The following is a 13,499-nucleotide window of genomic DNA, read 5'->3' as shown; positions in this document are numbered from 1 at the left end:
AACAACACTTCATCTACAAACATAGGCTAAGTTTTTATTTTTGGTACCCAAATTCTTTTGGGTCCATTAGCATTAGTTCCCAACAATCTTGTCCCTTTTGGTATCGATTTTTAAGGATATCTTTATTGTTAGTAGCAATGAGTCCTTTAGGGAGCAATATGCTTCTAATAACTTTTTTATATGAGGTTCTTTGGGGACCTCTATGTTTGTAATAATTAAAGTCATTTTTAACATAGTTGGGTTTTGAATGTTCACCTTTTTCAAATCTTTTTGTCCCAACATGGTTAAAAGAAGCTTTAAGATCAACAAGCTTCTTTTGATGATCATCATGAACCTTTGAAAGTAAGTTATGTACGTCTTGATTTTTCTTTTCAAACTATTCAAGTTTGACTTGCATATATTTGACTTGACTTTCAAGTTCAAGATTAGTCTTAGAAAGGAGAACATTTTCATCTTCCATTCTGAAATATTGTTCTTATGCCTAAAAATCATGTTCTCAAATTCTAAGGCTAATTCATCATAAGCCTCTTGCAATTCATCAAAAGAATAATTATTTGAAATAGATGAATTAGAGGTTACCTTAGAATTATCCTCTATGGTAATGGGACACAAGTTAGCTATTTCTTCCTCCTCTTCATTTCTAGACTCCATGTAGATATATGCACCATGTGTTTCTTTTTTGAGGGTATTTTCTTCTTCAGTTATGGGCATTCGAATTTGAAATGCCCAAGCTTTTTACACTCATAACAAATAATATGATCTTTCTCCTTGTATTCATTCTTGAAGCCATCATTTCTTTAAAATCTCATTCCCTTGTTGGACCTCATAAACCCCTTGAATCGTTTAGAAAATATTACAATTTTTTCATCTTCGTCATCTTCATTTGAGTCACTTTCTTCTTTTGTAGACTTGAGGGCAACACCAATCTTTTTCATCTTTTCCATTTCATTCTTTTCTTCATATTTCTTATCTTGTTCTTCTTCTTCCTTCACCATCATCACGTGAGTAAGCAAATACCCATTGAGCTAGTTAAGAGTAAGAGTCTTGAGATTCTTTGCTTCAACTATGGAGGTATTCTTGGATTTACATGGCTTAAAAAGGTTAGAGTATTCCTTTTACTAGCCTAAGATAAAGGTATCAATTCAGGACCATGTCAAACATGTGACACTTGTCAAAGAGTAAAGGATGAGCATATTCACGAGCCAAGATTATTGCAACCATTTCATATTCCTATACAAGCATGGAAAATTATAACTATTGACTTTATAAAGGGTTTACATACTTCTCATAAGTATAATTGTATTTTTGTGGTTATTGACAAGTTTACAAAATATGGCCACTTTATTGTGATTTCTCACCCCTACATAGCAGTTCAGGTGGAAATGTCTTATCTTAATTAGATCTACAAGTTACATAGGTATCCACAGATTACAATTTCAGAAAGAGATAAGGTATTTAATAGTGTTTTTTTGGAAAGAGTTAATTGATGCATTGTTAAATGTTATAGCTTAAGTGCAAGTATGCACCAATGCCTAAGTAATAAAGTGGTAGCTCAAAGAGCTACGATTATCACATCCCCAAGGAGCAAAACACTTTTCGTTAGAGTATAAGTATTAAAAAATTATGGGTATGAAAAGAGGATATTTTAAAGGAGGTAAAAATCAAGGTATGAGAGACCAGAAAATGCTACAACACTACATAGGGCTACAAGTCATCAATCGAATAACAAGGAATAATATAATGCAAATCATACTTTAAGTAGGCAAAGTACACTACCTCTATGCAATTATCAATGATTAAAACCCTTTGAATTACTCTAATTAACTTTTATTAATTAAAGGATCCAAAGTATTAACAAAGATAAACAATTGGATGTACACTTTTCAACATACATACTTCTACTCAGCAATACCAATGCTATCAAAAGTGCACATCAAATCAATCAAATATATTTCTAGAAATTAATTGAAAAACCCATATGTTTAATCACTAATATTTCTACTAGTAATCATGAAGCAAATAACACATAAAAATAGTTACAATACAAACATAAAATAATCAATCCAAAACAACATCCATAAAGTTTAAAAACATCCAAATCACTCTCTCTCTCTCAACAGCAAGCCTCGGATGGTGATATGTTGATTGTCGATGCTACTCAGCGAGTTATCCTTATGCTGTAACAATCTCTGGTAGGGGCTTAAGCTTTCATGGTGCACGACATATTAACGTGGAGATGTATCTTTTCAAATGGTTTTCCAATCGTCCTCTAAGCTTGCAATGTACTCCCATTTACAGCATTGAGGAGATTTTCATCCTCCAATAGAGTGCTTCCATGTTTCAGGTGGTTTCCAGCCGACAGCTACCCAAACCAGCTATCCCATCTAGAAAGTTCTCCTAATCATCTGGAGATTTATCGACTGCTGCAACATCCACTCAGTATTTCCTGCAATACTACGACATCAGTGTAACAGTTTTGTAGCAACAAAATTCAATTTCAACCCTAGACAACCCATTAAATTCTCAATATGAAAAATATGTAAAATTAAACAAATATGATCCTAAAAATTCTCAAGTTCAAACCAAAACTAGGTGAAAAATGCTACTAAAGATAACTCTTTTGGAGAATTATCACACCCCCAAACCTAGTTGTTTGCTTGCCCTTAAGAAAAAAAAATGAAATATATTATCTAACAACAATGCTACAAAATATTTTTCATGAAATCAACTCAGCAGATAGGTTTCTTTTTTATCCCTTCAATGATATATAGCATGGATATTTTCTTGAATTTAGGAAATGCAATTTCATCTCATCAAAATCAGAATCTTCAAAGTGTAGTGTGTGCAATTTAGGTGTATCTAATCAATACTTAGCTACGTTAGAAGAATTTGTATCTACCCTATTAAAGATGTTCAATGCTACAGTAATATTCCTCTACAATGTTGGGTTTTCAACTTATTTCACACACTATAATGGAGCTATTACCAACATTACCCAACTTATTTGCTAAACTATGTTGGAGCTATTATCCAACTTACTTCCTTAAATCTCTCTATATATTTTTTGCACATATTGCTATAGCATTTAATAAAGATAAGAGATTTACAACTTAAAAAATTCTAAATTCTTTAAGTATTGAAAACATATACCTAGATTGTGAAAATTATTCCTAAGGATCCTAGTTTCAATAAGATTCTACAACATTCCCTATAGCATTCCATACCAAATAATCCTCATCATCGGGCATCATTAAAATTCCATTAAAAACTTCATTGATTTTTATAAAATTATCCTATGACATTACAAATGCAATTCCTATATGCAAAACTATATTTCTAATTGCAATATTTAACTAACAACATACCCCCAAACCTAAGGGATGAATTATCCTTAATGCATTAAACAAACAAAAAACGCAAACAACAAAAATTAAAACTAAAACTAACACAATAAACTAAAACATGAGAAAGGAAAGTAGAACTCCCCTAAGTGGGTTTCTTTGGGCTTTTTTCTCGGGTTGATAACATTGGGACGAAGACACTTTTTTTTACCTTCACTAAGCTCTTCCTTTTATGACTGGCTAACTTTGATGTAGCTTTCACCATAGCAGCATCAGAGACTAGAGTGTTGGATGTTGTAGCATCCAACTTTACCTTTGCTTCTTCTTCTGTTCTCTTACAGTCGATAGCCGTAGCAATAGGAGTGCTCTCAGGCCGACTCATAGCAATTGTTTGCTTGACAGCAACAATGACCTTGCTTATAACCTTTGTTATATCTAATTCAAGTTCCTTAATACCTGTAGAATCTCTTACAACGTTTTCTTCATTCAAATATAACAATTGTGTCGCAACTTGCTTTACTGGAGCATCAACTCCCTTATTGGCTTCTTCTTTCAGCTTTTGAGTGCTCAAATTCTCTAATTCCTTAGTAAAATGAGCATCTTTAGATGCCACTACAAGTACTTCAATGGACTTTACAAACTCCACCTCTTTTTCACTCTCTTTCATTCTCATTATCCTCTATTTTTTCCTCAGCTTTAGACGATTTGGTATAGCCATCGTCTCTTCCTCACCACCCTATTAGGCAGCGACAACACTATCAATACTTGCTGAACTACTGTAAAGGCTCAAATCCTCCTAAATATTTACTGTAAAGGTTGGGAACATTCCTTTTGCTTCCTTAAACAACTTGACAAACATCATCTTCATAGGTAGATCCCTACTCCTTGTATACTCCCAATATTGGACCTGTGCGTTATGCATTTGAGATTGATTCTAAAGAGTGTGGCTCAACAACGCCATGATGCTATCATGCTTAGCACTAACAGAGGGTATAACACTTTTCAGTTCTTACATAATATGGTCATTCAAAGGTGGAAGTTGCACTGTAGCAATGGGAGTAGATGGCTCTTCATGAGCTATGCTGGGGTCTAGCCCATCCTTCAGTAATGTTTGCCTCACAGCAGCAGGGGTAATTGGGCTACGATTCTCTATAATCTGGTCAGAAGACAATGAAATCACTTGTGCTTGATAGCATAGTGCAGCGATTAAAGATGTAATATATAAATAGCCTAAATTGTTTTAAGCACAAACAAACATTTCAGTACGTATAATCTTCCCAACATCAATTTTCCTACCCGACAAAATAGAATAAAGTAACAATATCCTATCACTATTAATGGAAGAAAAGTGCACAGTGGGCATTAGACGGGTTCGAAGAAAAATGAACCATACATTTGCATCCCGGTGAAGATCTAGTCTCTTGATAGTGTGAATGTCGATCGTTTATCTTGTCCATTATCATTCGAGTAAACACACGTCTTGCCCAACTTGCTTTAAATCTTCTTCAGTCAAAATTTCAACGAACATCGAATGCTTACAAGTCTCGTCAGTAATACCTAACATAGAATTAATGGGTTTCACCCACCAATGGACCATTTTCTCATGAACGAGCACCAACTACTTGGTTTGATCGGTAAAGTTACTGTAGAACTCCTAAACCACTTATTGTTGATATCACCGGGGTGATTGCAAAATTTTTCCCATCCTCGCTTTGTGATCATTTTTGAGATATAATAAAAAAAACTTGGAGTTCCTTCTTAACAGAGAAGTTAAAACCCTACTAAAAAATCACTGCAAAAAACCTTCTCTTCATACCGCTGTCGATGATCTTCGTCCATAAATTTCAACACATCTTCAAGTGGGGCCACTTCTTTCAACACAGATATTAATGATGGCGGAGTAGTTATGCGGTCGGATGGCTTCATGCTTGCTTTCTTCTTTGGTATCATAGTAGAGATCGGGTAAAGGTTTAGTTGGAGAAGAGTGATATCAAAGAGTAAAAAAAGAGAGATTGAAAGTAAAAGAGTAAAGTGAATGTGATTAAATGAGTGGAATGAAAGAAGAGATAAAAATTGGTTTTAAAATTCAAAATTCAAGGGTGGAGGGATAAGATTTTGTTTTGAATGGATGATTATGATTGGCTGAGGTGGTTGGTTAAAAGTTGAATGGGGGAGGAAATGGTTTATATCTCACAGTTACTTTTACCATAGTGGAGATATGTTCAGTCGTTTATTGTTGTAGCCTCAAGAACAACATTAAAAGCTTTCCAACTCAACAAATGTTGTGCAGATAAGACCGATTTTCCGAGTGTTGTTGAAATTATGAATACAACAGCAAAATCCTATACAAAGAAAATAAAAATAAGAACTAAGAAAAATAAATCTCTAAAAGAAAATTGACTTATTTAAAATGTAAAGAAATTAAAAAGGAGGGATCATTTAGTTTGATTTAAGCAATGCTAGGGTTGCTGACAATAATTCTTTAAATGCTACCCATTAACTTTAAATGTTCTCCCATACACCAAGTTTTTTAGTAATACAACACCATGAGGGAAAACTTCAAGAACTTCAGGAGGACCTGACCAACAAGTCGCAACTTCCCTGGAAATAGCTTTAATCACGAATTAAATAGAAGAACCTGCTATCCAAAAAATGAATTGTCGTGGGAAAATATATTGGTCATGCCACTTTTTGTTTTTATATTTGTAAATGTGTGAACTCTCATAGGCATTGTTTCGGAGCTCCTCAAGCTCATTAAGCTCTAGCATTCGTTTTTCGCTTACAACATCTAGTTCAAAGTTTAGCTTCTTCAACGCCTACATATCCTTATGCTTCAACTCCACAAGCAGATGAAAAGTTTTTTCCAAAAACAAGACGATAAGGAGACATCCCTAATGGAGTCTTATAAGAAGTCCTATAACCCCATAGTGCTTCTTCAAGACGTTGTGACCAATCTTTTCTAGAAAGATTCACAACCATCTAAAGGATTTGTTTAATTTCTCGATTGGGTACCTCGGCTTAGTCATTAGTATGCGGATTATATGATGTAACGATCTTATATTTCAAAACATAACTATTCAGTGCTCTAACAACCTGATTTCCAATAAATTGATATCCTTCATCGCTGATAAATACACGGAGATGTTCTAAAGCGAGTGAAAATATTTTGTGTAGGAAACGTAACATTGCTCTAGCATTGTTGCTAGGCAAAGCTACAGTTCCACCCATTCGGAGACATAGTCAACATCAACTAAAATAAAAAGGTTACAAAAAGAATATGGGTAAGGTCCCCCAAAGTCTAGTCCCCAAACATCAAAGAATTCAATCTCCAAGATAGGTTACATTGGCATTTCATTTCGTCAAGAAATATTACCCGATCGCTGGAAGTAATCACAATGCTTTACAAATTCATTGGCATCTTTGAATAGTGATGACCAATAGTAACCACATTGAAGTTCTTTCACTATTGTACTCATACCACCAACATAACCTACATGAGAAGCATTGTGGTAATGCTGTAGAATGCTTTGCTGATCACACGCATGAATAAATCACCTAAGGATTTGATCATTACATTATTTGAATAAATATGGCTATTCCTAGTGGTACTACCTCAAAACCCTTAAGTTTTTTTTCTACCTTGATAATTAAGATCAGGTGGCATTATCCCACTAACTAGATAATTAGCAAAATCAGCATACCACGGTAATGTTGTAGCAGCGAGTAGTCACTCATCAAGAAAGTCATCCAGAATTACTAAATGTTAGAGTATGCCCAAAGACCAGTCATATGATGATTGTATTGACATATTTTCTTTTTTGTATTTATTGAATAAAGCCATTACCTTATTTTTTTTTGTTATATTTTAAGTATTAAATAAATTAAAAGATAATAATGTTCATATAATAATATGATTATTGTTAAAATATCCTTAGTCAAATATTGTTATGGGCATGAAAAATAATAATAAGCTTTAGACTAAAATGTTATTGATTGATGACAATGAGTTGTCATTGACATAGAGATGTCAGAATTGATGCATGAATATGTTGTTAGAGAAAAATGTATTGGATTGACCCGCTATGAGCATATGTCTTGGATTATTATGTGTCAGTCACGATATTGCTCATGGTGACAACCATATGTATGATCCTTAGACTTGAGATTATTACTATCTCAACATATATTGTTGTATGTTTTGATACAGTTAAACATACTCCGTAACTGATTGTAGTATAAAGACTGACATTGAACATATCACGACATATGTAGTGGGGTATGAATAATCGAGATAGGATTTGTCTTTCCTATATAATAGAAAATATATCACATGCCACTTGATTGAGTGAGACTAGAAATGCATGATAATGCTCGAATAAGTTGATATGAGATATCACAAATTATTCGTTTATTATAGTCTTCCCTAGATATCAAGAAATAATAGATGGGCTATATGATTGTGACTATTCCAAGACTTGTGTTAATTCTAGATATAAAGGACAAAATGATTTAATACATTAAAAGAGTTAGTCACGAACATGTCATGTCGAATCATGACTTCTTGTAACTTAGGTAATAATGATATATAGCTAGATGTCGCTCATTGTTTGTAATATTAGAATGATTCTAATTATTACTACTAACGTTACATGAAACTACAGGGTCACACCCAATGGTTGAAAATAGTAATTTATAAATGTTTTAGTTATCCATAATTTTATTGTATATGAATAAAATGTGTCGTTATTATATATATATATATATGCACGTGTAATTTTAATTACACATTAAAATACCGAATTTAATTAAAAGAACATAATTAGGGTAATTATATTCTATATTAAATTTAGATTAGAACCCTAATAGCTAGGGCAATACATATAAAAAGGGAGATGTTGGCCTAACAGTCGTTTTTATCCCCTTTTCAGAAATTTCGAAATTGCTCTCAACGATTTTTCAACTGGGAGAACTGAGTAGAGACTGATAAGATATTCGTAGAGGCTAGGATTCGAATCGTTCGTTAGATCGTGAGTCATTGTTGTATTATTGTTATTCAAGGAACCCAAGGTGAGAAATCATATCTCTTTCTCCTGAATATGAGTTTTTGTACTTGGATCGTTGGTGAGACTGTCGTGTTTGTTTCTGCTGTTCCATGGGGTACGTCGATGGTCTCAACAGTGGTATCATAGCCACTTGTGCGATCCGGATTCGGGTTAAAATTCTTAGTTGATGCGATATGTATGTGATACATATTTGTTTTACTATTTTTTGACGAGTATGTTTGTTATATGTGTTCTATTCAATGGCAGTCACGATTAATATGTTAATCTAGTTAAACTAATAATTTCAATTGTTGATTAAAAGTTAATCGTATATTTTTTTCTCTATGATTTAGTGTATGTATATTAATTGTTAATATCCTAAACTTGATCCTGTAATGAAAGTCTGGTTTTGGCAGAGGAACAATGGATGTTCCAGCATGATAAACAGTAGGGATTGAAATATTCCTAAAAACATGATTATGTTGACAAAATTTGTCAAATCGTGATGTTTTTCACAGAAACAGTGAGTGTTATTTTTCAAAAATTATCAGCCAGGGCCACCAAACCCCTGCAAGGGGCTCCGCCCCTTGACCCCTTCATAGGCAACAAAGATTAAAGGCCCATATCGATAATTATTAACAAAATTCATAATACCATATGTATGATATGTTTGATATGCACGGTGTTTGACATGCATGGTTATAGCTCCATTTTTTTGCAATGGTTGTAATTTTTAAATATGGCTTACGTGTCATGCGTTCCTATAGTTCTTTTGTATTTCTCTTCTCATCTTACTCCCTCGTACATAAAATGAGTTTTTGAAATTGTAATCATATGAAGATTCGAAGGAGCAGAAGAATGGATTGACCAAAAACGTGAAGATGCTTGAGAAGCAGTCTTTGTATTTAGGATTCAAGATTATCCTATTAGCTTGGGATGGGCCACCTTAGTTTGTTTTTGGGCTATAACCATTACATTTTACTTATTGTTTTATATCTATCTTTTATGTGATGCAATGAATGGTATATTAGTATGCTAATAGATTGATGACATCATTAAGGGCCAAATATTAAAGTAAACAATGATGGGATAATTATGCAAATCCCTCATTAAAATCTAAGTTATCTTAACCATCCAATATTTACCCTCGTTAGACTTTGATTGATATCATGTGGGTTTGCCAAAGTGATGGAACTTGAATCTATCTTGGTTAAACGCGAAGAATAAGCAAGTGATTCATTGGTTGAAATATTGGTAATAACTTAGCTAGGTTATTCTAATAGGATTAAAAACCTAATGGTTAACTATTTGGATAAATCATAAGAAGATTTGAACAAGAGTTGTTCACCAAATGGAGAAGTTACATGAGATGTAATTAGTAAGGTGTTACTTACCTAAATAACCATTATAAAGAAAAGCCAAAGTTGATTTAGGAAATGGATCAAATATGGATCTTTACTCACTAGAAAAATTTTGGAGATGTTTTTTTCCGAAATTAAAACATGAGGGTTTTTAATTTTGAATAAAATAGTGGGTGTAATTTGTAAAGAAATACCTATTTATAAATTTTAAATTCGATAAATTTACTTACTTCAATTATTTTTGTTATTGTGGATTTAATGACAAACAACACATTATCACTACGATCACTCCTTGAGAAGGAGAAGTTGAATGGCATAAACTTCCTTAACTGGTTCTGTAATTTGAGAATTGTCCTCAAATAGGAAAGAAAGGAATATATTATTGAAGAACTCGTTCCTGACGAACCGGCAACTAATGCTACTAGAGCTGACAAAGACAAGTTTAAGAAACATATGGATGACATGTTAGATGTCGGATGGCTTATGCTTGCCACCATAACCCCTTCATAAGTAACATGAGGGCATGGTTGCATATGAGATGATCCAAAATCTCAATGAAATATATGAGGGGTAAGTACGTAAAGAGAGGTATGAGACCTCTAAAGCTCTATTTCAATGCAAAATGACAGAGGGATCTCCTGTAGGAGCTCATCTCATCAAGATGATGAGTTATATCCAACTGTTGGAAAAGATGGGATTTCCTCTGGAAAAATGAATTGGCTACTGATATTTTGCAATCGTTGCCTAATAGCTTCAATTAATTTGTCCTTAATTTCAACATGAATGAAATTAACAAAACTTTGCCACAATTACTTGGCCTGTTACGAACTGCTGAAAGTAACATGAAAAAGGTTGGACCTAAGTTCATTATGATGGTCCGCAAGGACAAAGGAAAGGGAAAAAACAAAATAGTGGCAAAGTCTAAGGGTAATGGCAAGCCCAAGCCCAAAGGAAAAGATGCACTAAAACCCAAAGACAGAGTTTGCAAGGAAGGAAAATGTTTCCATTGCGACAAGACTGAACATTGGAAAAGAAACTGTCTTGTTTACCTTGAAGAGGTCAAGAAGGAAAAAGAAAACGAAACATTTGTTACATGTATTTATGTTATTGATGTTAATTTGTCAACTTCTACTTCTTGGGTATTAGATATCGATTGTGGTTCTCATATTTGTACTTCTGTACAGGGACTATAAAAGTGAAGGAATCTTAAAGGAGATGTGGACCTACGAGTGGGAAATGGAACAAAAGTTGTTGCATTAGCTATAGAGACATATGTTCTAAACCTATCATATTTACAAATATGTTACAAAAGAGAAAAAAATTTAGACTTAAATTTATTATTTGTATGATTTTTTATTTCATTTTTTTGGGTTTCATAATCTTAAAGACATTTTTTCAATACCAATTTGCTTTGGATTGCTATCATAAAAACCCTCTTTTCCTTTATTTTTTTGAATTGTTATCATGTTTTGATGAGATGAAGATTAAGAAAAAATGTGAGTGAGGAAGAATATAAAGTTGCAAAAAAATATTTAATAAAATTACTCAAATAAAATAACTTTTAGAATTAGGATGAATATGAACTAAATTGATGTAATATTTAAAGGTTGAGGGTCGAATCTTTAAAATTAAGAAGAAATTATAATAAAGTATAAATATTAAGGATTAGACTTTTATTGTTCTAATTTTGTTAACTTACACGTTATTTCATTAATTATGGATGCGAAATTACTAACTTTTTAATTTTTTAAAGTTGAGTACGTCTCATATAATTTTCACAATCATAGGACTCAAATAAATACTAAAATATAGTCAGATGACTATTTGAGTACTTCAGCATAATATTTAACACGTTTGTAGGAGAAGCGGCATTTATACGCATCCGCGCGTTAAGTGTCGCATCAGCTGTCGGATTGCAATATGAAATTGAGTACATACGATCGTTATTATAACCATAATTTATTTTTTAGGAAAATCTTCATCTGCTGTCTGTTCAACTGAAAATTACGTAATTTTTTTTTCTGAAAATATATATTCGACTAAAAATATATATATATATCTTATATTCAATTCGAAAAATATATACATTTTACCTGAATCTGATATATCCAAAAAATATAAACTTTCACCTGACTCGAGCCGACTCAAAAAAATATATACCCTCCAGCCGACCCTGACCCAAACGTAATATTTAAAATATAAATATTATCAGAAGTGACCATATATAAAAATAAGGAGTTAATTAAAAAATAGAGATAGGAAATATTACAACAATTATCAATAAATTTATTTGAATAAATTTCACTATTATCCCGGGTTGGGTTAAAATTTTCATTCTCCACCTGAACCGATCCGACCTCACTTCTTTATAAAATCGACTCAGCCTGAATCCATTTTTAAAGAAAAGAAATCGATCCTATCAGGTCGAGTCGAATGGGAATCTATTAGTTTCGGATTAAATTGTCGTCTCTCTCTCTCTCTCTTAGATTGTAGGTTCAATATCTATTAGGAGTAAAATTCTCCTTCCCTGCACATATATAGGAATGTTTAAAAATAAAATAAAATTTTAAATTAGATTTTTATTAGTTTAATTTTAAATTTGAATAATTTATGTTTAATTTATTCAAGATTGAAATTTGAGAATTTTAAATAGATTTGGCTTTTAAGATTGTCTATTGAAAATTAAAATTATCATATATTTTAGATTTTTTTCTTTTTATTTTTTATTAAAAATTTGTTTTCTCTTGTGGAATTTTATAAGATCAAGTTTGCCTCCTAAATTTTATAAGTTCGAGTTTGCTCTCTCGAGATAAAATCTTGAGTTCTTCCTTGATAATCACGATAGTAAATATAGATTTTATTATTAGCATGTTAATTAAAATTTAATTAAAATATAATACAACTTTAAATATCTAAAATATAATACAAATCTAAATATCATAACACAATAAGATTAAACACCAACCCAGATAACTTCAGCTGCTGAGGCCAAAATACTTTATCTCCTACTAACTCACTCTTTTTATTGACTAATTTGATCATTACATATTTGCATGGAAATAGTGATCTTCGTAAAATGGTAATTCACCAGTCTCCGGTTTATCGACACCGTCTGTGCTTCTGACCCAAAAACTTCGGCCAAAAGAAGCCGCCCGTTCCGGAACATCTCCATCACCCATTCCTGGCCTTTAGGAAAGTATATCCCACTCTTTGGATGTGGAACCCAGGTCGATGAACCTTTGACACCGTCTTTACTGTTGCACTTGTTAATGATCTCCCGGTCGGCCCCTGCAATTTTGCTCAAAGGTCGCTCACTTCGCTTAGCTTCCCTGCACAGGTCCGACGAAACGTCTTAAATTATTCGATCTGAGATCCGAAAATATTATTTGGAAGAACAACAACATGCTCAACCATGATAAAGAAAACATGAACAATAATAATAATAATAATAACGCTGCGTACCTTAGCATTAAAACCATAGCCTTGGTAAAAGCAGCTCTTCCCATGCAATATAGTTCTTATAAAACCCTAAAAAGTAAGTGTCTATGGATGATTAAGGAGCTGGGTTTATATAATGCTTTGGAAGTGCGGTTATTATACTTGAATAAGTTGGATTTTATGAAACAAGAACATTGCTATAAACAGAAAAAGAAAAAGCAAAGAATGTCGACCATCGGTGTTTTCCCATGGTGGGGGAATCAATTCAACCATCTGTGGTGTTAAAATCATATGCTTATAAAAAGAATTAGTACTGA

The 13,499-nt window shown here is 32.7% G+C and overlaps 1 protein-coding gene across 1 annotated transcript; it reads right to left on the bottom strand.

Annotated features, from left to right (window-relative positions):
- Positions 1 to 12,714: 12,714 nt before the first annotated feature.
- On the bottom strand, positions 12,715 to 13,287 carry LOC120204938. The gene is made up of 2 exons (XM_039204923.1): positions 13,207 to 13,287; positions 12,715 to 13,073 (listed from the first exon to the last, which is right to left on the bottom strand). Exons 1-2 carry the CDS (start codon positions 13,248 to 13,250, stop codon positions 12,767 to 12,769), a joined length of 351 nt encoding a protein of 116 aa, XP_039060854.1. The 5' UTR covers positions 13,251 to 13,287; the 3' UTR covers positions 12,715 to 12,766.
- Positions 13,288 to 13,499: the final 212 nt, after the last annotated feature.

The sequence above is a fragment of the Hibiscus syriacus genome, unplaced genomic scaffold, assembly GCF_006381635.1.
Source record: "Hibiscus syriacus cultivar Baekdansim isolate YM2019G1 unplaced genomic scaffold, ASM638163v2 tig00011761_pilon, whole genome shotgun sequence".
Classification (NCBI taxonomy): domain Eukaryota; kingdom Viridiplantae; phylum Streptophyta; class Magnoliopsida; order Malvales; family Malvaceae; genus Hibiscus; species Hibiscus syriacus.
Note: the sequence above shows the minus strand (reverse complement) of the source record. Positions and strands in the feature narration are given on the sequence as shown.

Bases quoted from the DNA above. Each gene is read 5' to 3' on its own strand.
- LOC120204938 (XM_039204923.1), bottom strand. From the start codon at position 13,250: ATGGGAAGAGCTGCTTTTACCAAGGCTATGGTTTTAATGCTAAG. The intron at 13,074-13,206 runs GTACGCAGCGTT...GGACCTGTGCAG, and splicing joins GCTATGGTTTTAATGCTAAG to GGAAGCTAAGCGAAGTGAGC.